Source organism: Manduca sexta, chromosome 28, assembly GCF_014839805.1.
Source record: "Manduca sexta isolate Smith_Timp_Sample1 chromosome 28, JHU_Msex_v1.0, whole genome shotgun sequence".
In the NCBI taxonomy this organism is placed as follows: Eukaryota; Metazoa; Arthropoda; class Insecta; order Lepidoptera; family Sphingidae; genus Manduca; species Manduca sexta.
This window is the reverse complement of record NC_051142.1, coordinates 16,340,558-16,363,410: the sequence shown is the minus strand read 5'-3', so window position 1 is coordinate 16,363,410 and position 22,853 is coordinate 16,340,558. Positions and strand designations below refer to the sequence as shown.

General features: G+C 35.9%; 1 protein-coding gene across 3 annotated transcripts in view; it reads left to right on the top strand.

Annotated features, from left to right (window-relative positions):
* LOC115456219 (scavenger receptor class B member 1) overlaps positions 1-22,765 on the top strand; it is a 90,015-nt gene extending 67,250 nt beyond the window's left edge. For all 3 annotated transcript variants that reach the window (XM_030185185.2, XM_030185186.2, XM_037444814.1), the window contains 7 exons: positions 9,615-9,821; positions 10,443-10,669; positions 12,880-13,037; positions 13,436-13,557; positions 13,957-14,082; positions 16,164-16,306; positions 18,186-22,765. In XM_030185185.2, coding sequence (XP_030041045.1) covers positions 9,615-9,821; positions 10,443-10,669; positions 12,880-13,037; positions 13,436-13,557; positions 13,957-14,082; positions 16,164-16,306; positions 18,186-18,297 — 1,095 coding nt within the window. In that variant the 3' untranslated portion in view covers positions 18,298-22,765. The remainder of the gene's footprint in view (positions 1-9,614; positions 9,822-10,442; positions 10,670-12,879; positions 13,038-13,435; positions 13,558-13,956; positions 14,083-16,163; positions 16,307-18,185) is intronic.
* The last annotated feature ends 88 nt before the right edge of the window (positions 22,766-22,853 follow it).

Genomic DNA, 22,853 nt, shown 5'->3' with positions numbered 1-22,853 from the left:
AGAATATCTTAAAAACGCGACTCGTAAGTCGATGTCGTGTAATTTTGATGTTTTTGATTGTTCGAAAGACCATTACGTCGGTCACGTGTTAGTCTTTTGACCAATCGTTGTGTCGTGTTTTGCTCCCAATCTAAGCACACTGCATGCATACAGCATGTGCAAACGCCTTCGAATTGCGATCCAGAACATACATACTTATTATAATTTAGTTATTTTTAAATTTGAATTAAACTAGTAACTTTATTTGCATTACTAACCCCTCTCCATGATGTTTCTTTGATCGGTTCTCTGCCTCTGATGGTGAACGGCGTCTGTTACAAATTGTCGACTGATGAGAGATGACTTTTCCCCGCCAATCGGTACACAGATATGTACAGTGATCGATACTTGAGCAGATATCTTCCTATCAGCAATAATGCTTTTTGAATTCTCATATATCATAAGTTTGAGTAATAGAGAAACTTGCATCAAAATCTATTCAGCCATTTTTAGTTTTGCGAACAAATTAACGAGACTGTACTATTTTAACATATACATACTTACGTACACACAATACGATCTTGTAAGTCCATGGTACGGAACAAACCATTGCGCCGTGACCGTTCAGTTATAATAACAGTATGTATCAACGATGTGGTGCAAATAAAGAAAAAAATAAATGAAAAGGCGCTAACGCGGTAAGAATCTTCTTATAACTCATAGCGCTCTTCGGTTTATCAAAAACTAAATCAAAAGAATTATAATCAATATATTGTTTAATTTTGAAATAATAAAAGTTTTTACATATTTAATAAGGTTATTTTTTCGAAAATAAAAAGCTTGAAATAGCAACTATATTCTTATTTTTGTTAGTTCTTTAGTTAGGCATATATTTAAGTTTGATAGATTTTAGCTTAGTCTAGTTTGTTTTCATGCGTGATCGACTAATTGTTTTGACTGCCTAGTTGGCGTTGTTGTATTACGGTACGATTGCAATGCTGAGGTCTGGGTTTCCATTCCCGTGTTGGGGAAATTAGGTGTTTTCTAATTAGTATCAGTCCGGAGTCTGGCATTTGTGCCCGATATGGCGATAGTTTCGTCCCCTATCACATAATGGGACGGAATATATACAGCCGAAAAGTGGTCGTATTAGTTTCGCATCTGCCTACGACCTCGGTGATTAAAGGCATGAGTGTGTACAAAATACTACATTCATGGAAAAATCGTGACAAACATACAGTTCTGACTTCAAATTATAGTTAGGAAATGCATTCCTCCGACATTATTACAGTGTTTCAACTCTTATAAACAATAGAGTATTTCAAAACACTGTTAACCTCGCCAATTGAATTACCCAAAATTATTATTGTTTTTTGTAATAAAATTACTGTGGTATTATCTAACATAATACTTACAAAGGTTGCAATCTATAGGGAACTATTTATAATTAAATATAGATTTCCTAAAAAGTTTCTTAAAAGGCTCAATTTTCATTAATAACCTTATACTGATTGTTATGTTTTTTATACGTGGACGGCTTTGACCTCACTGCACCTGATGGTAAGTGGAGTGGGGTCCAATAGAATGTCGACTGAGAGATGATTACCCGTCGGCAGACGACATAATTATGCCGGCTTTTTAGTATCGGATTAAAAAGGACCGTGCTAACATAATTGTTATTCCTTAAACCTACAGTTTTTTTACTGCGTCCTTTACTATTTAAAGTAATTAATAACTAAACTCTTTACCCTTACGTTATTTATAATCTCTTTCTCTCTTCCCTTTATCTTTATCTTATTAAAAATATATACACCTTTTTAATTTCTTCTTTCCTGGCAGCCCGAGCTGGCTTTATTGTTTACTTTGTAGTCTTTCATTTATTTTATGTCCAATATAAAATGTCTGCAGTTATAAAAGCTACTTAATTTCCGTAATAATTACATATATAATTATATATTCTCATGTACCTTGACTTATCATAAGTGCAACTATGTTCGCCTACGTGAGGAATAAAACATAAAAATTTTATTTATTTTTTATTTTATAATCTCTGATTAAAAATAGGTAACTGGTGATAGGTTTCTCACACGTAGGAGTCCTTCTGGGTAGATACCACCGCAAAGTCTATTTCTGCCGCCAAGCTGCAGTGTGTAGTCACTGTTGTGTTCTGGTTTGAAGGACATTGTAGCCAGTGTAACTACTAGACATAATAAGATTTAATATATCATGTCTCAGGATGGCGAGACCCGAAAAATATCATACAATACTTTATAATTCAAGGTGTTGGATGGTTTTTCTTCTGTTTATGAACGGTCGTATCGCTTACCACCAGGCGAACGGCAAGCTTGTCTCGTCAATCAAAGCAAAAAAAAAAGAAAAAGGAAATTCCATATGAACCAACGATTTTTACGAACACGAACTGCTAAAAGTTTGTGACCGGTTTTATGGCTGCTATTAATCTGTGCCCCACGTAAACAACAAATTTTTCGTTTCTTAATGGAGAATAAATACTATCTGCTTATTACAATGGTTGCTGTCAGGTGTTAAAATTTTGGTCTGACGAAGACTTAAAGTTAATGGAAGTGTACAATTTATTAAATTCTAACTACTAGCGTGACTTTTTTTTAATATAGGCACTTTGTCAATTATCAATATACAAATAATATTTGCAATAACAAATCAGGACGTAAAGCTTAAATTGATGCGAGAGCGTGAAATTTTTCACAGCGATTCCCTATTAATGGCAGGGAAGTAATTAGGGTTTTTCAAAATTCATTTTATAAGGAGGGTTAATGTTATCAGGTACACAGTTTTTCCTTCACGCCATCATTTCCAAAGTGGTAGTCACAGTTCGTGGTATTCTTTGCTGAAGTTATCTCCATTCCATGTTTTAATACCTGAGCATGGAACGTCTGACGTAATTTCCCACCCCGTAAATATTAATAGAGTTTGCCGAACTTGGTATTGGGTGTCTTCGAGTTTCATCTTAAGTACTAAAATAAATTATTTTTCGGATTTTATCGTAGTTTTAATATTTTAGTTTTCTCCCGACGTTTCGAAGACTTTGAAGCCTTCGTGGTCACGGGGAGTACTGAAGTGACTGATCACGAAGGTTGCAAAGTCTTCGAACCGTCGGGAGAAAACTGAAATATTAAAACCACGATAAAATCCGAAAAAAGCTTAATTTTAATGTCTAACAGTCGCGTAAACATAAGAAATAATTATCTAAAGTACTAAACCCCAGATAACTCAAATTGTCAATTGGATCTAGGTATCAAGAGGGCCTCGAATGTTACATCTTAAGTAGTAAGTTAATTCTAGCTATCAATGACCCACATACGAATTTGGCTGGCTATCGCCTCTGGGCAGTGATTACTCAGCTCACACAAGCCTACACTTCTAACGGTATAACACGGTCCGTTATTACACGCGCAAATAGCTCGTGGAAACGACATAAGCGCACTCTTGCGGGGAGTGTGAGCGTGGTTGGAGGCTTCCGGTTGTTTTGAGTTTTGTGTTGTTTTCCTTATTTAACGGAGATTTTTCCTTTATTTGGTCCCCATCCCAGAAAATAAATGTCTATCGTGATTCCCCATTCTATTTCTTACATGTTCGATAATTAGCAATAAGCACTTATGTTTGTGTTGTTATAAGTATTCAGTAGGTAACCACATTTGCTGGTTTGTAGTGCTAATATTGAGGTAAATTCTACTTTCTTCTTATGCGTTATAGTTATAAAACGTCTGTGTAATAAAATACAGAGACCCCTAATTTTTTTTCGCGCATCCCTTATAACAACTGATCAAATTTCAAGGGAGATTTTACCATTATATGTATTTAGCGAAACTCTGATAGCTCAATAAATATTATAGAATATGATAAGTTATGAAAATTTTAATTCCATATGGACAGAGTCGTTGGTACAAATGGAATTTAATAAATGTCACTTCCATTCAATTTAATTTTTAGTCATCACCAAAATTTTAACACCGGAACTGCTATAGAAGTTAAGTCGTTAACATTTGACATTCATCGATATTTTATTCACAACTGTTAATGAACTTTAATGTCTAGGGTCGATAGCCTAGGTTGTCTTGATTAATGATTTATAATATTTTTTTTTATTACATATAATTTGTGATTTTCAGCTAATTTGTTATTGCTATCTCAGATACAGTGTAACTTATTTCTTATTTTACTTATAAGCATTTAGGGTTCACTTCTAGAAAGTCGAGCACCCGGTTATGTTCTTAACTATTTAGGTTCTAAATCTAGAGTTTGTAGTCTAGTAGTGTAGTCTAGTCTAGTGTTATCGACTAGTTTAGTGGATGTAAAAAAAAAAAAGTAAGCGGCCACCGGACGGTAAGCGATACGACCGCCCATAAATAATAACAACAACGAGCGGCGAATGGTCCATATAATCCGATCCATGTCGACTTCCCTATCCTAATTATTTAAATCTAATTATTATTAGAACGATTTGCAGACATTCATGCATAGTACCTATGTATATGTTGTGATGAGGTCCCTTTCGGAAAATTTCACCCTTCGCCACTACCAACAACACAGAACTTGGAATTACAAAGTACTGACACTGCACAGACAACTGTAAGTATTGGTCATAATAAGACATCTCATGTCTCAGGATGGCGAGGGCAGTGGAATACCGAACAATACTTTGTAATTCAAGGTGTTGGATGGTGTTTCTACTGTTGATCGGCGGTCGTATATCTTACCATCAGGCGAACGGCAAGCTCGTCTTGTCATAGAAAGCAAAAGGAACTCCGTAAGAGATAACATGTTAGTCTCATACCGCCTTATTACAAAAAGATAGGTTAGTACTGGGTTTAAACCAAGACTAAAAAGTCTAGGTTTGTTACGGTATTAAAGTTAGTACTCGGACTAAAATTCATTCTTATTACAAATCCAAGACCAACCGAGGATTAACTAGTACCGAAGATAGTCCCTGATATAATTCGTACCCACAGAGTATAAGCAAAAAATTACCGTAATTCATTGATTCATTCACTCCGCGTTTGACGCACCGTTCCTTTTAACACAAGTATGTATAAAACGAAGAGCAAAATGTTTAATAAAATGTGATTTAGATAATGATGATGATGCTAAATATATACTATTTTGCTATTTAAATATATCTTAAAGCTGAATAATTTAAAATGGCTTGGTTTTGTTTTAATTCACTGTTGACTTGTTAAGCTAGCGTACAATGGAATGAAGTGTGCGGCGCGCATATTTGAACATTATCAAAATGTTTACATTTCGGTTTATTTATGATTTTGATTAATAGCACTTTAAGTAACACAAAGAAACGTTGTTCTTTTAAAACAATTTAGGCACGTCAACAGCATCACAAGTGTAATTGTTGTTGTTGTGGAATCACTTACGTTACGTATATTTTAGTTATACCAATTAAAAATGGAGCAATAAATCAAAACAAACGAGGCGAATATTGGACTTTTGAAGAAAAGGTTAGTTAAAAGCAATCATCTTGGTTATGGGCAGTGTAATAAATTAAAATGTTATTCAATTAGTACAAATTTCCCTCTTAATCCAAGAAATACTACGTTAACTTATTTCCAAGTCGGTTTACATATTAGATAATAAATCAACCAAGACAAGTACTAATATGTTAAGATGGAAAGAATGAAAAAAAAACAAATAAGTGAGTAAATTTTGCTGTTTTTGTAATGAATATTTAGTTACCATGACTTATGTAAAATGTACCTATATTTGTAAACTAAACGACTCATTAACTAACGAAAACTACGGGGTCTATTGAACCGTAGATTTGTTCCTAACATTTTTAAATCTTCTAAATCCATTAAATCAATCAAATTTATTTCCATTTTTTCTATTTTAGTTTATATTTGGTTCTCTAAACACAATTATCAACTTTGAAATTTGATGTTTCGAGGTTAGTACTGGAGTTAAACTAGGGGTCACGGCGGTTTAACTTTAGTACCACAGATAGTCCTCGGACTAGCGATAAACTCGGTTTTGTAATACCATTTTTCTTAGTCCATAGATTAAACCTGGTACTAAACCCGGTACTATAGTTAGTCTTCGTTTCGTAATAAGGCGGATAATGTCCAATAATTACGCTGCATACAGTATAAAACCGAGAGACAATATTCGCACTGCTGATTGACCATAGAAATCGCGATGATACCTACCCAGACGGACCCTTGCGTACGAGAATCCAATATATTTGTATAACAAGCGATTTCTAAAGTATATTAATAGATGAAATGAAAAACCTGTTAAATGTTATACATTATTAAGAGTCCGTCTATATTAACTTTACCATCAGTTCGGAAAGCAGTTCGGATTAGAGAAGAAAGGGCAAGAAACTTTAGTGTTCTTTTCAAAATCAATTTAAAGTATAAGCTACAGTGCATAATATAGACAAATAAAAAGTTTTTTTATTGTTGTTTAGAGCAGTTCATTTCCATAAAAATAGTAATAAATGAATGTCACCAAAGTGCTGTCTATGAACATCTAATAAAGAGTCCACCAAATTCCTCCATTAAGATCATGCTTAAGTCGTGTTTCTTAAAATTCGTTTGCAGTTTCGTTTCGGCATGGCCACTCTACTGCTAGATCAGTGGTTGATCTTGTATCTGGATTAAAATGTTACTTTTTAATTATAGTATAAAGGCGCGGTCACACTAAAGAATTACAGGCGAATCGACACATAGTAGATAATACAAGATAAACGTTGCTGCTAAGCAGTAATAGACAGTGTAGTACTCTACACGGACATATTCATGTATACGAGTGACATGACACCCAACTCTTAGTAAGAACTGAACTGATGAGACAGAAAATTTCCTGACAATAATATATCGTAAAACTATTTCGTTAAGTTCATTTATTTGGAGAAACACTAATTTGTCGTTTTTAGTTGGTAAATAGTAGACTGCCGTTTCAATGCAACAGTTGAAGAGTCATTGAAACGAGATGTCACGGTTTTGATGCCCCCTAGACAATGAATGTTTGCGCGATTCGCGAATTTTTGATGCATTTTGAAAAAAATCATGTAGTGGTTAACAAGCGTTTACAAACGCGCGCCCAAAGTTTGTCATCTGAATAAGCTATAAGTTATCAAGATTACTTGTTGGTGAAGCTTGATGACGAAGCTATACCCCCAATGTCACATTGTTTCAGTCTGCAGAGTTTTGAGACGCTATAGTTGAATGTCTTTATGTTCGAAACGGTATCAAGATTACGTTGGACCGTTCAAAAAATCTTTTATATCTTTGTGTGCGACGGTACCCTAAAATATTATGTCGCTTACAAAATTGACCATCGACGTACAAAAAACAGGTATGTTACAAAAGGCCGGTTTTACGTCTCGGGTCGAGTGTTTAGAAATGTTTTTGTAATGTCTCTCTTATTTGTAATAGTTGCGGATGTGTGATGGTTGGCCTTGTATTTGTTGGGACATGGGCTGCGTTTGGCGGTTGTACGTAATGTGAAGTGCAAGGTTCAAGTGCTCACAGGATTTTTATAAGTAAATATAATGCCTTAGGGTCGATTTTTCAATTAAAGTTATATATATCAAATAAATATCTTGGCTGAATATAAATAACATCGACAGGAAACCCTACTAATTAAGACTTCTGCGCAAGGATATGTCGTATGTGAAGTCTGTCAACCCGCAATAGACTGGTGTGGATGATTAAAACCTTAAACCTTTCACTATCAGAGGAGGTCCGTGCCTAACAATTCCACAAGATATAACTACTGGAGTATGAATGACTATTAAAGCTTTTTATTTATTCAAATTTATAGATCAGTATCTCAATTCTAATGGCGAATGTGATTGAAGAGCCGGTAGCGATCCACCGCTCCGAAACTTTGAATGTCAGATATCTGAAATTCTTGGTAAAAGCCAGGTCAAAAGTACCCTGAACCGCGGGAATATATGAAAAGATTGATGAAGGTGGAAGAAGCGAGAGAAGTATGCCAGAATCGTGCAAAGTGGCAATCCATAGTCTCTGCCTACCCCAATGAGATAGAGGCGTGATACTATGTATCTCAAGTCCAAACTTAGTAACAGGCATTGCAAAAAAAGCTATCTGTGAACAAACATGACATGATGTGTGTTAACGTCACGGCCTTGGCATTGTTGCTGCGAGTACAGGAAGATGGAAGTGGACGACCTTTGTCGATGGTTAACTATCACGTGACTAGTCCATCAGTCATGTGAATGAGTGATGGTAAAATAAAATCCTAAATATAAATGCGGAAGGTGGTGAAAATGATGAAACATACACACAGAGGCAGGCAGGGGTGCAACCAGGGCAGCGAACACCCACTTTTCGTCATAACTTCCCTCCAACTTCCAAGATTCTATAGAGGGCGGTGAACCTATCACCATAAAATTCTCAGGTTCACACCTATCGCCATAAAAATATAATATTTAGTGCAAATATGCAAAAAAAAAACAAAATTAAAACATCACTACGGATTACAGACCCTTAGATAACTATAAAGACCTGAGTTACTCGTTCGCCAGCCTGTACGATAAAAAAGCTTCGAGATAGTTCTTACCATAATCAAATGTCTCATAATCCAAATCCTTAACCAGCGCGTGATTTTTGTTTTTAATACTCGCGTTGAATCCTGTTTCACACAATTTTATTGTAAGGTCATGAACACATAATGTACTCGGAAGTTTAGCAAAACCTTGACTTGTCTACATATAGGTTTAAATATAATAATTACGTTACTAGTCTCACTCAAGTATACCTACTTAAATTTGCTTAATTGCAGGAAGAAAACAATTTCCTTAATACGTTTATTTCGGTCTCAAAATAGTGTCTCAATAAGTGTAGTACATAATATTTTACGGTCAAATTTAAATGTTAAAGGAAAATTAAAACGTTCTGTGTTGAAATTAAACTATTTTACGGATTTTATCGCGGTTTTAATATTTTACTTTTCTCCCCCCGTGACCATGAAGGCTGCAAAGTCTTCGAAACGTCGGGAGAAATCGACAAAATAGTTTAATTGAAATGTCTAACATTCGCGTAAACATAAGAAATTATTATGTTCTGTGTTCTATGTTGAGGGGCTCCTTTTGCCGCACTTAGCCCGTAGCAAGTCAGGCCGTTGTGCGTGATATGCCAGCTATAGGTCTAGCCAGCCCAACTCCTAGAAGCGCAGGATTTTCTTGATTCTTTGAAACTTAACATGCTCATTTAATTAATAGTATTTAAATCTATATATAAATTTTATTATAAATTGTTACTCTATCGGTCCAGTAGCGACAGACTAGCTGTGATAGCCAATAGAAATTTATATTAGGTATGTAGTTTGATAACAAGCGAATCGCTTATGTTATAATATACTACGCCTTCAAAAAGAATTAAAAAACAAAAAAATAATTTCACATAACAGGTATAATATGTTTACCTATTTTGGAGTCCGGTACTAATAAAAATCGGTTCAGAAATGGCCTAGTTCTGAGGTAGCAAACATAAAAAAGTAGATGCCGAATTGATAATCTCCTCCTTTTTTTTCAAGTCGGTTAAGTATCTATAGAGTCACGCAAATACACTTCTTTTTTTAAATTATAAATTATTCATTAATTTGTTTTTCTTTCCCAGAGCGCCACATCTCAATCAAAGCACGCGGCGCGATTCCTTCGGCTCGCGATGGCCTCCATCATGGACATTTTGAAGATCAAGCCGTTCGTGGAGGTGTCGGTGGGCCAGCTGCTGTGGGGCTACGAGGACCCTCTCCTCAAACTTGCCAAAGACGTAGTGCCTAAGGAGCAGAAACTGCCTTATGAGGAGTTCGGACTTTTCTATGGTGTAAGTTTACCATTAATGTTTAGTGGCAGTGAACTTTGGCTGTAAATGGTAAGATACAGGATTCAATCCCTGAATCCCTGTGTAATTAAATCCTGGAGGATTTTTTAACTCAATAAAAATTAATTGGTATGGAGTTTGTACTTGACATGTACCTCATTTTTATTTACTTTTTTAGGACAATTACTATATAGCAATTATAACCGCTATAATTCTATTGCATCATAGGTACATGTATTTTGAAATCTTTGTCAAATTTGTCCAAAATTATCTTACTGTATTTCTAAAATACCAGCCCCAATTAGAATAAAATTATTAGGTACTATCTTTTGCTCACGGCTTCGAGAGAGAGGTTATCTGAGTATAAAAAGTAGTCAACGTCCTTCCCAGGATCTCAAACGATCTCAACACCAAATTTCATCGAAATTCGTTCGGCAGTTACTAGTACCGAGTTAATCGCATCTAAATAGATTGACGCAGCAGGAGAATTACTTTTATAATATAATGTATATGTATTTAAAAATCAAGTATTCATAATCGCATCTAAACAGACAAATTGTTTTATAATATAACAATCGAATATGTATTTAAAAATAAATTATTCAACCACCCGCCTTCTCTCAGAAAAACGGCACCTCGCCCGATGTGGTGACGATGTTCACCGGCGCCACTGACATCACCAAGTACGGCATCCTGGAGAGGTACAACACGCGCGACAAGCTGCCGCATTGGACCACCGATCAGTGCAACAGCATCGCCGGCTCGGACGGCAGCATATTCCCGCCTCACATCACCAAGAACGACACCCTTGAGGTGTATGACAAGGACCTGTGCCGGCTGTTGCCGCTGAGGTGAGTGGGGGGATTTGGGGGTGATTTATTGTTTAAGACTAGACACTATACTTGTCAATCGGTGATAGCCTAGTTGGTTGTGGAACAGACTGTCGAGACGAATGTCCGCAGGTTCAAATTTTAAGGGCACACACCTCTGACTTTTCTAAAAAAATATGTGTTTATTCTGTTTGAATTATCGCTTGCATTAACGGTAACGAAAACATCGTGAGGAAACTTGCATACCTGAGATATTCTCTATAGGAATTTTCGAGGGTGTGTGACGTCTACCAATCCGCACTGGGCCAGCGTGGTGGACTAAGGCCTAATCCCTCTCAGTAATAGAGGAAGCCCCTGCCCCAGTGGGACAGTATATAATACAAGGCTGATATTTTTATTATTATTATACTATTCTTGTGTTCTTGCGCATTCACTTGTGTGCTATATATACTTGTGTGCTGCGTATCTGGCTGATCTCCGATGAGATTTGCCGCTGTGGTGAAAAGTCCGGTAGAAGGGATATATACGAATATTGGGTTCCCGTGCTTCGGAAAGCACGTCCAGCCTTTGGTCTTGCGCCAGATCTCTCTCCGGTTATATCAGATTGCCATCTCACCGAACTATGAGAGTGAAAGAACAGATAATGCACCTGTGCATTGCGCACACACTTGTGCATTATAATATCTCCTGTGTACCTCGCTGGTCTCTGTTGAGATTGGTCGCTGTGGCCAAACGTTGGCTAGGCGGGTTATGTATAGGTATTGGGTGCCCTCCTGTAGTAAGCTAGTAATACCCCAAGATCCGTAAGGCCCCACAAATTAAATAGGCCACACATAACTGCAGTATCAAACGGTCGTCGACTCTGTGCAGTTCTCACGTGCGTGTGCTAGTGAATGTAACAATGTGCATTATTAATACTGGGAGCCTGTTACACACACGCGTATGTTCATCTGTATGATATATATTATTATAATATGTTTATTATAGGTGTTAATGGTTTAAATATGTCGAGTTTGTGAGTTTGAATGTAGAGAATGGAGTTACTGATCTTTGCGCATTATTTATTCCTCCTGTTTGTCTTCAACTATAGGTCATACGTTTTACTACTTCTCGTTATGAAATCTACATCGAAATCAATTTAGTATTTTTTAATTATTTTTAGTGATATTAATATATAATGTGCCCAAACAAAATACTGGTTTGTTACATGAATAGCAACATTGACTTACTTATAGTAACTTTTAATCAGACGGGACAAAAGATGCCTTCATGTAATTATGTGAAATATAAAAAAAATAAGAATTATTTATTTCAAGCAATTCAGTTTAAACGATAATAATGTTTATAGTAATTATGGCATCACGTAACATACTTCTAGATTAGACATTCGCCCACATTCAGCTCAACTCAGATTACGGATCGGTGTAATACGCATCCACACTAAACAATGGAGTTATATACGAGATAATACTGATCATATTGCGTATGAGACGAATCGACGCGACTTACAATTACTTGTGTAACTTATTACATACACGCGTTAAATTATACCTCGGTGATGGTAATAATAAATAGATGATTTACTGGTGGTAGATCTCTCATATGTGAGAGACCGCCTGTGCAGGTACCACCGCAATGTCTATTTCTGCCGCCAGCAGCAGTGTGTTGTTTTCTGTGAAGGACACTGTAGCCGGTGTAACTAATGAATTTAAGACTTAACATCTCACGTTTCAGGAGGGCGAGCAGTGTGAAATACCAAACAATAATTTGTAATTAAAGGTGTTAGATTGTATTTCTACTGTCTATGGGCGTTTTTATTGCTTGCTATCAGGCTAACGGCAAGCTCGCTTTGTCATTTAAGGAAATAATAAAGTCATAAAAGATAAGTCCACGTAAGCGAGTCTAAGTAGACATTCATCCCTTTGTGTTACTCTGCAAAGCAACAGCGTATGTAAAACTATTTTACACATGTAAACACAAAATTGGCCGTCGAAAATTCGATAAAACTATCGCACAAAAAACAATTATCTTCCAAACCTCAAACGAGTGTGCGGGTCAGCTAGATTGATGATTGTAGATCAGGGCTGCTAGGGCGAGATTTCGGGATTCGATCGATGGGTTCGAATGGATGATTAGGATTGGGATCGTTCATTGAAAACGGTCATAGTCTCACTACTTATACGCAAAGAGTCGCCACTCTATTTTCTATGATTTAACTCCATAATCGGCAGGTTCCTGGAAGAGGTGGAGTCTGCAGCGGGTGTGGACGGGTACCGGTTCACGCCGCCGGAGGACGTGTTTGCAAATGACGAGCACAACCGCTGCTACTGCCCCGCCGGTCCGCCCTGCGCGCCCAATGGACTCTTTAACGTCTCCCTGTGTCAATATGGTGAGTTACTTAACAACAGAAAATATATAAAATAATACAGCAGAAATTCATTTATTCGATACTTTAGAGACATTAATACAAAAATTCGTCCAGGGAACGGATATCATTCTAGCGTAACAGCGAGCAGAATCTCTATAAAGAAAATATAAGACGAACAAATTGCTCTTGAACTTTCAGAACTCAAAATTACAAAGTGCTGAATAGCATCGAATCGCACTCATCACCCGTTTTATTATCTGAGAGATACACAAACCTGAACAAAACCAAAGAAAACTATGAAGTTGCCGAAACTATGCGTTCGGGATATTGTGCATCCTTATGTTTGTAAATACCTGTGTACAACTCATATGACTCTCAAATAAGCCTGGCTACAATATTCATTATGTACTTTTTTTCAGACTCCCCCATCATGCTCTCGTTCCCTCACTTCTACCTGGCGGACCCCAGTCTCCGGGAGGCTGTCGAAGGTATCTCGCCCCCCGTGCCAGAAGACCACAGACTTTTCATTGATGTTCAACCCGTGAGTACAATTTTTATACAGGCTTGAAAAACTGACCATCACTCCGATTAATGAGCGACGATTGTCCCCCGCTAGTCGACACAATTATGCCGGCCTCTTTTGACCGTCACCCGAATTGGTGGTTTCCAGATAAAATATCAACTGGCGAGTGACAATTGTCCCTCGCTAGTCGACACAATTATGCCGGCCTTGTTGAACAAGCAGAACAAATGAACCCGGTGTGCTTAGAATATGGCAAAAATAAAAGACTCCGTGTCTTTATTGTGATTGGTTGAAAGACTATCACGTGACCGACGCAATGGTCTTTCGACCAATCACAAACGTTGAAATTAAACATCAAATTACGAGTAGTGTTTTCAAGATATTCTACACAGGCATTTGTAATACACGTGTTCACAGGAGATGGGTATCGCGATGCGGGCCCGCGCCAGGATCCAGATCAACCTGGCTGTCTCGCAGGTGGTGGACATCAAGCAGGTCGCCAACTTCCCCGACATTGTGTTCCCCATACTGTGGTTCGAGGAGGTTAGTTGTGACTTTTCAATGTACAACGTAAATGCAGATGTATTCTGTTAAAGTAAATGTATTTTTTTTATAAATATATCTATACTATTATATAAAGCTGAAGAGTTTGTTTGTTTGTTTGTTTGTTTGTTTGTTTGAACGCGCTAATCTCAGGAACTACCGGTCCAAACTGAAAAATTCTTTTGCGTTGGATAGCCCTTTGTTCGTGGAGTGCTATAGGCTATATATCATCACGCTATACCCAATAGGAGCGGGGCAGTAATGGCTAATCTCAGGAACTACCGGTCCAAACTGAAAAATTCTTTTTGCGTTGGATAGCCCTTTGTTCGTGGAGTGCTATAGGCTATATATCATCACGCTATACCCGATAGGAGCGGGGCAGTAATGGCTAATCTCAGGAACTACCGGTCCAAACTGAAAAATTCTTTTTGCGTTGGATAGCCCTTTATTCGTGGAGTGCTATAGGCTATATATTATCACGCTATATTCAATAGGAGCGGAGCAGTAATGGCTAATCTCAGGAACTACCGATTCGAACTGAAAAAATATTTTTGTGTTGAATAGTCCTTTGTTTGTGGAGTGCTCAAAGTTATATATCATAACGCTATGACCAATAGGAGCGGAGCAGTAATGGCTAATCTCAGGAACTACCGGTTTCAACTGAAAAAATCTTTTTGTGTTGGATAGCCCTTTGTTCCTGGAGTGCTGTAGGCTATATATCATCATGCTATGACCAATAGGAGCGGAGCAGTAATGAAACATGTTGCAAAAACGGGGAAAATTATGAGTTTTGAGAGCTTCCGTTGCCTGCGCTGCGTAAACGGTTAAAGTTATGCAACAATGATGTATGACGGGATTGTTTCACTTAAAAAGTTCTAAATAATATAACAAAAGTTCACCGCTGCATCTGTCTGCCTTAACGTGTTAAACTCAAAAACTACCTAACGTATTAAGATGAAATTTGGTATGGAGACAGTTTGAGACCCTGGGAAGAACATAGGCTCCCGGGAAACTACTATTTTTATAACGGAAAACTTTAGCCTGAATAACTTTATAACGCGGGCGGAGCCGCGAGCAAAAGCTAGTTTTAAATAAATTCATTAATGCTGTGTACTCAAGTTGTGACATTAGAAGTTAACGAATATATTGAGCTCGATTCTCTAAGAATACAGGTGAGTGTCCATTCGATAAATACTCAATATGAGTTGTGAAGTTTACCTATTCGTTGCAAAAACTCGCCCTTTATTACACACAGAAGTATTCTCGTTGATCTGTGCCAGCCCTAATTGTGCCTCTACCAACCTTTCTAAAGGCGTAAATTTTACGTTTCCAGCCTACATATAAGTGTTCTCTAAGTTCTGAATAAAGGCGTGATTTAAAATTCCTTCACTCTATTTAGATAGTAGATACGTATTAAATAGCGGAACCTCCCCCCCCCCCCCCCCGCCTCATCATCATCAGTCACATAAAGTCCACTGCTGAACATAGAATCCCTAGAGGTTTCCAGACGAACCTGCCGAACCTTTGATAATCAATAAAAAAGAGCTAAAAAATACCTTTTAAGCGCTATCGAATCTCGTTAGGGCATCATATAAAAGAGCTAAAAAACACCGTTTGAGCGCTATCGAATCTTGTTAGGGTATCATAAAGAGGTAATAGAAAACACCGTTTAAGCGCTATCGAATCTCCTTAGGGTATAATAAAAATATCAGCCCCGTATTATATACTTGCCCACTGCTGAGCACGGGCCTTCTCTACTACTGAGAAGGATTAGGCCTTAGTCCACCACGCTGGCCTAGTGCGGATTGGTAGACTTCACCCACTCGAAATTCCTATAGCGAACTTCTCAAATGTGCAGGTTTCCTCAAGGTGTTTTCCTTCACCGTTAAAACGAACGATAAATTCACAAAGAATACACACATGATTTTTTTAGAAAAGTCAGAGGTGTGTGCCCTTGGGATTTAAACCTGCGGACATTAGGCAGTCCGTTCCACACCCAACTAGGCTATCGCAGCGTTTTTTTATTGTATCATAAAGAAATAAGAAAAATCCATTTAGTAACTGTTATCGCGTCTCCTCAGGGTATCGACGAGCTGCCCTCGCAGGTGACGTCGCTGCTGCGGCTGGCGACGAAGGTGCCGCCCATCGCGCGCGCCACGCTCGGCTGGGGGCTCTCCGCGCTCGGCGCGCTGCTCGTGCTGCTCGCCGTCACCTGCCTCATCAGGTAACGTTGTCCAGGTTTAGTGCTTACGGTGATATGTGTAGTGGGTTTTATTCCTACACAAAAATAATTAATTATTCGTTTTTTTAAAAAAAAAAAAAAAAAAAAATCGTTGTAATTGTGAAGGGGTCTCTAATGGAATACATTCAATATATAGTTACTAGTTATGGTAATATGTGTAACGGGTTTTATTCCGAGATAAAAACTAAAAAAGTTTTTTTTTTTTTGTTCGTTATATTTATGAAGGTGCCCCTTAGTGGAATACATTCAATATATAGTTATAATCCTAAAAGAAGGACGTAAATGGTTTGTAGGTATACAAGAGTCTCACTGACCATACGAAACACATTGGCAATTTTTTTTTTCTAATTCCTTGGAACAATCAAATTGACCCATTCGTGTGGTATAGACTAACTACAATGTACAACTAAATTGGATGCCAAAAGACTGTCTGCCAGACTTCAAGACATTCTGCATAGATTGAACCGTCAATAGCTGAAGAATAAAAAAAAATTATAAATATAAAACGTAGGTAGATATTGTAACTTTGACTTTTCGGACGATCAACTCCTCAGTCCCCTCCGTGACCATGAAGGCTGCAAAGTTTTCAAAACTTCGCGATAAAATAATAATATCAAACCGTGATAAATATTAAAAAATAGTTTTCTTATTTCAAAGTAAAACTAGAATAAAATATTCATCTTTCAGGCATACATTAACCCATGAACTCACAACAGAATCGTAAACTGCAGTTGTATTATCGTGAAGAAGCGACTTCAAGAAATACGCGGATACGACAAAATATGTTAGTTACGGTTATTGGACTTAGACCTTTACCAATAAACATTATTATTATAATCAATACGTCTATGACTTATGCCTAGTGTTGAACAAATTTGTGACAAAACATTGATTAGATTAACGATTGATTACAAATGTTTATTGATAAATTACAACTATTTCTTAGCTTTAATACGAATTTTAAAACTTTTTTTATACTAAAGCAATGACTCAGTTACTAGAAAGTAGCGAAGTGATATTCCATAATTCCCAAATGGGTCTAAAACGACCCATTATGTTAGTAGTAGGTCTTTAAGATGATAGAGCCACGCTCTATGGAAAGTGGATGGGACGGTTTGCATTAAGACTCTCTGTTTAAGGTGGTAGCTCAAGGTCCATTTTCATACATTTTGTTTCGGCTTTAATCTGGGTAACTAAACAAGTATTGGCAAGTAAAGAATTTAAATTCACGTCTAGTTAGTGATTACTTCTCGCAGTTGAAAGAAAAATGTAAAAATAATTAATAATCATGGATATTTCGTCATATTAAATTTTAAAGGCCGAAATATCCATGATTATTAATTATTTTTACGTTTTTCTTTCAACTGCGAGAACTAATCACTAACTAGACGTGAATTTAAATTCTTTACTTGCCAATACTTGTTTAGTTACCCAGATTAAAGCCGAAACAAAATGTATGAAAATGGACCTTGAGCTACCACCTTAATATCTAGCGTTGCGTTTCGTATGGTCAGTGAGTTTACTGTAGTACCCATCAAGTATAGCGTTCTTTAATGTAATCTATCATTATAAAATATATTAACTGTTTGAAGGACCCGTATTTAATAAGCTCTACCTACTTTACTAACTATATACGTTCAATGTATATATTACTATATGCATACTATATAGATTAGCTAGAAAAAAATGCAAAACATGAATTCTGCAAAATTAGAAACTTGAGCTGCGGCGAGTCGTATGTTTATAAAATTATTAAATTATTTCCGATAGTGTAAACTCATCTGGAAGTTGTTGCACAATGTATTGCTGCAAGAACTTGCTAGTCTAATCTTAGCTTAATGCAAAATAACTCCAATTGCAGATCATCACACCGCCAGAGCACTCTGAGGTTAGAGGGACATGTGATAGCGAAGCCGCCTCCCGCTAAAACGCCGAGCAAAGAGAACGGATACGAGTTAAATAGTAGGAGATAATACTTTTGTATTTATACGCGTTGGTTATACGCTTTTTCGCATCATGTGTAATTTTCGCATTTTTACAAATATTTTTAGCATTTTTCGCAAATATACCAATAGTTGTATAGGTATATCATCCAATGGTGTACTCAATGTGGATGTTGTAAATATTAAAAATGTTCAATTTATTGCTTTGTACGCTATTATGTTATACATTTGTAATAAATTTTAGTTAAATTAAGAAAATGAAGTCAAAATATTAAATGTAATTTCTTGTTTGACTACCGTTAGCTAAACCATTTAAAAAGATACATTTTTGTAAAATTAGTCCAAATGCGAAAAGGCGAATAATCGACCCTAAGCAATACTCGTACACACATTCAAAATGTATGTGCAAGTGCGTCTATGTTTAAGGGTGATCTGAAGAATTCTATTAAAAAATCCTTTATAAATGTGAATTATTGATTTAATTTTAGAATTAATACAAAAGAGGTCGCGGTAGGTCAGGCACCCGAATCGATGTATTTTTAGACGAATTTTATAACCTATGAGATTGAATACAGGGCGTCTCTGGGTCATTTTTGACCCCAACTAGTTTCATTACGGGTGAATATAACCTCTACACGATTAATACTTCTTGTATGGCACATCCCTCCCTCACATTGAGGGACCGTAAACATCCTGTCATGCACGGAGGATGTACCAAGCTTCGAGCCGAGACTGAAAAAAAAAATTTTTTTCATACAACATTTATAAAAAAAATGTACTTAATCGTAAAAAAACAACCTTATTTAATCACGTTCGAAGTATTTGGCGCTTGTCTTAGGCGTAACGTTACCGCGTCAATTTACACCTCCTATATTACGTTATTTGACGCTAAGCTAATAATTTGGAACAACAATTAATTTTATTCATATCAAAATAAAAATCGACGCGTGCGACTTAAGTTCGTTGCGAAGTCCTAACATCAAATTTTTTTTTTCCTTATAACTACAGAATATTATTACATGTCAAAATATCAAGAATCAATTCTTTATAAATGTTTGTTTATAACTGGAGCAGAGACGCCCGCGTATAACCTTTAATCACAGACCAATAAACTTCAAGACCTTACATACATTATTGTGTAACATATTCCATGAACAATATCTAGAAAGATAATATAATCAACGTTGTTTTTTCCCAACAAATAGTTAATCGGACTTTCCGGCTTATATGTTTTTTTTTTTGGAATTACTAATAAATCTTTTGCGTTCTGTCTAGAGTTTGATAAGGGTTCAGTAGTCTTGTAGGTTTATTTTTCTGTGTGTTTGTCCAAGGCGACATTTAGACATCGAAAAACTAGTTTCAGGTGTTACTTTTAATGGTGACTATTTTATGTGTTAAATGGAAAAGTTTAAAAATTAAACCCATTTTTTTCTGATTTTCAAAATAAGTCAATTTGTTTTAAGAATTTTGGGAATAATTTTTAAAATGTTTCCACGTTTTTTTTATCGATATTTCAGTTTCTTTGTATTAAAAAAGCCAACACTTTATTCATTTCTGTATAAAATTATTATTGTTAATGATATATGGATATGGAGGTTACTTATGTTTTTTTATGTATTAAAAATATTTTTTATCTTTGTAATACAATGCATACATTTCTAAATTAAAGTTGTATAAATAAAAATTTGTTGGAGGTAGAATTTCATATCCGCTCGGAGAGCAAACAGCGTACAAAAGATGTTTAAACCGGCCATAGTGTCCGACGTAAGTATGTCGCGTTCCGGGATCTACCCGTGTATATCCGACTACAACAGGCCGGCATAATTGTGTCTACTGCCAAGGGGTAATCATCACTCGTCAGTCGACATTCTATTGTACGCCACTCCACTTACCATCAGGTGCAGTGGGCTCTTTTGCCTTGCGCGTATATAAAAATGTTGTATGTAGTATTAGGCATATATCTACATCTTCTGAGTTATCACTTGTAAGTTATAAAGTATGCTAAAACTCAACAGATAGGCCTCCTTCACTGTTAAATGAAGTTCTGTGAGCATTATTGATTTGTCTATAATAGTTTAGTAATGATATATTTTGGATATGCGTGAGGTCGCATGCTACGGTCTGGGGAGACATTCCAATGATGCCGCAGGTGACCCGCAGAATGCCGGTCTCTTGGTTACTAATCACCGCTAGCCTAAATACCGGACTTGGGAAAATTAATGGACAATATACAATTTGTAATCATTACTTTGCAGCTGAGGTATCGATAATTACTCCGTCCGTAACTAAATCTTTATTATAGAGTTTAATGGACTATTTTTATAAATGTCAACTTATTACGTCACAAGTTTTCTATAAATCTCATATTTTATGGATTTAGACTATTATATTTTTAAAAGAGGTTTATGTTAAGTTTTGAATTTAAAATTTTATGTTTTTTTTTCATTGCGGGAATAATTGTGAATGTATATTAATAATTGGATTACTGATTTGTGACGTCAGAGGTGCCTCAATGAACAACTTTAATATTATAAAACTCATATTTTACGATTTCGACTATTTGTAAATAGTATGAACAGTGACACACAGATATTTGTTAATTATTTATTATATTGCTGTTATCACTATCTTATTCAATCACTTAAACATTGATATCTTATTTATATTATAAATTCGAACGCTCATGAAAAAAAAAATTAGACGATTGAATGTTTGTCTCTTGTCAGAAGTACATGTAGAAACGGCTGAACGGATTTGGATGAAATTTGCCACACGGATAGATGATGACCTGACCTAGAATAACTCAAGCTACTTTTTATCCCATTAATTTGCTCTCATGGTAAATAATAGAATTATTAAATGAATGGCGCTGGCGTCCACGTGGCGCTGTAAATCGGTAGTGTTTTAAAAACTTTTGTGGCTGGAAGGCTTTTTATGCTAACGAAGCCCCGAGTAACATCTAGTGTATTCAATAATAAAATGAGTTTATATTTTTATTCGCATACGTGTTGACCAGTACGACTGTAGAGAATCCAAATCTGACTTGTGGATAACTAGATAAAATATTTAGTACTTATCAAAAAGGTATAATGTTTTGGTATTAATCATTCAAATATTGATTAATCTGTGTGTCGCTGTCGTGGACTTGGTCTAAGTGGGGCGGGATTTAATGGAGTTTATCTTACCGTTAGTAGTAGAGACTAGTCTTAACACTGGGTTCCGTCCAATAGTATTATTGCTCCGCTTGCAAACAAAAACTGTCCCACTAACAACTACTGAAGTATTCCTTTAGTTTTATATATTGTGAATTATACGACTCAAAGTTAATTTGTAATCGTCTATAAAAAAAATAAACATTACACCATAAGCAATATTGGCTATTAACCGCTGAAATTATATCCTTAGATTTACGGAAACTAAAAATAAATAAAGTGGGACAGTTTTTTATAGCAAATTTTTTTTACCATTTTTACTAATGGGCGTAGTCAAAACATAAAAGCATTTTTTTATTGGTCTAGTTTGATATTTTTTTGGTGCAAAGGATTGGCTACGCTCATGACTTGGAACTAGGGGTTTAAAGTTAGTTATAATGAAGAAACAACATATAGCGGTTTCTGAAGGATCAAAAAACCAACGGACAATAATTATGTAAAGACTGTAAAGTATATTTGATGATTATATATTTTTTTGTACTTTTTATTGCAGAGTTTGGTTATTATGCAGGATTGCATCTGTTCATGTTTCTTCCAATTTATAGTTTACAATCCTGCGAATAAAATAACCGACAGAAATTTCTTTTTAAATTAAATACTACCAATTGCGAAGGGCGGGTCAATATTGACCCATGTATTTTTTTATAAAACTGAACGTAATCTGAGATTCACTCGTTGGTTTTTAAAACACATTTAATGATACGAAAGGATCAAGTGGGTCATTTTAAACCCAAATGTTGCGATTCACACAAAATCGTCTGTAACTAAAGATTTATATTAAAAATGTATGCTCAAATGGATAGAATAAGATCATAACTTTCTGTAAGAAATAACCAAGGGCAAAATATTTATATGTGACGGTTGCCATTTATATCATACTTACAGGTGAAAATTTTTCTTCTTTTTCTTGTTGAAGTAATAACTTAAATCTTTTCTACAAAAAAATAAAATTAATATTTTTTTTTAAATATTATATACCTGTAGCTTAAATCTTTTAATGGCCTAGACAGTTTTTGAACTGACCTTAGTGACCATATTTAAATTAAAAAAAAACCTTTACGATCTATTCCTTGCGGAGGCAATCCTTAAACCTCGAGATAGCAAAGTATATTTATGCTATTTTAGAGTTATCATACCACGAAACAAAAGTCGCCCCATTGACAGCATACGTTCAAAAACATTTTAAATTATAATACACTTGGTTTATTTCTTTTAGGAAGATATGAAAGTATAATTTGTTATAAATCGTTTGTGACTTGTAAATATGAATAAAGGTGTAAGTTATATACTGTCTTTTTATTTACTTAAGTTGTAATTTATTTATCCCGCCATCTTCAGTGTAAAAAATACTTTCACTGAGCATTGTCGATTTTT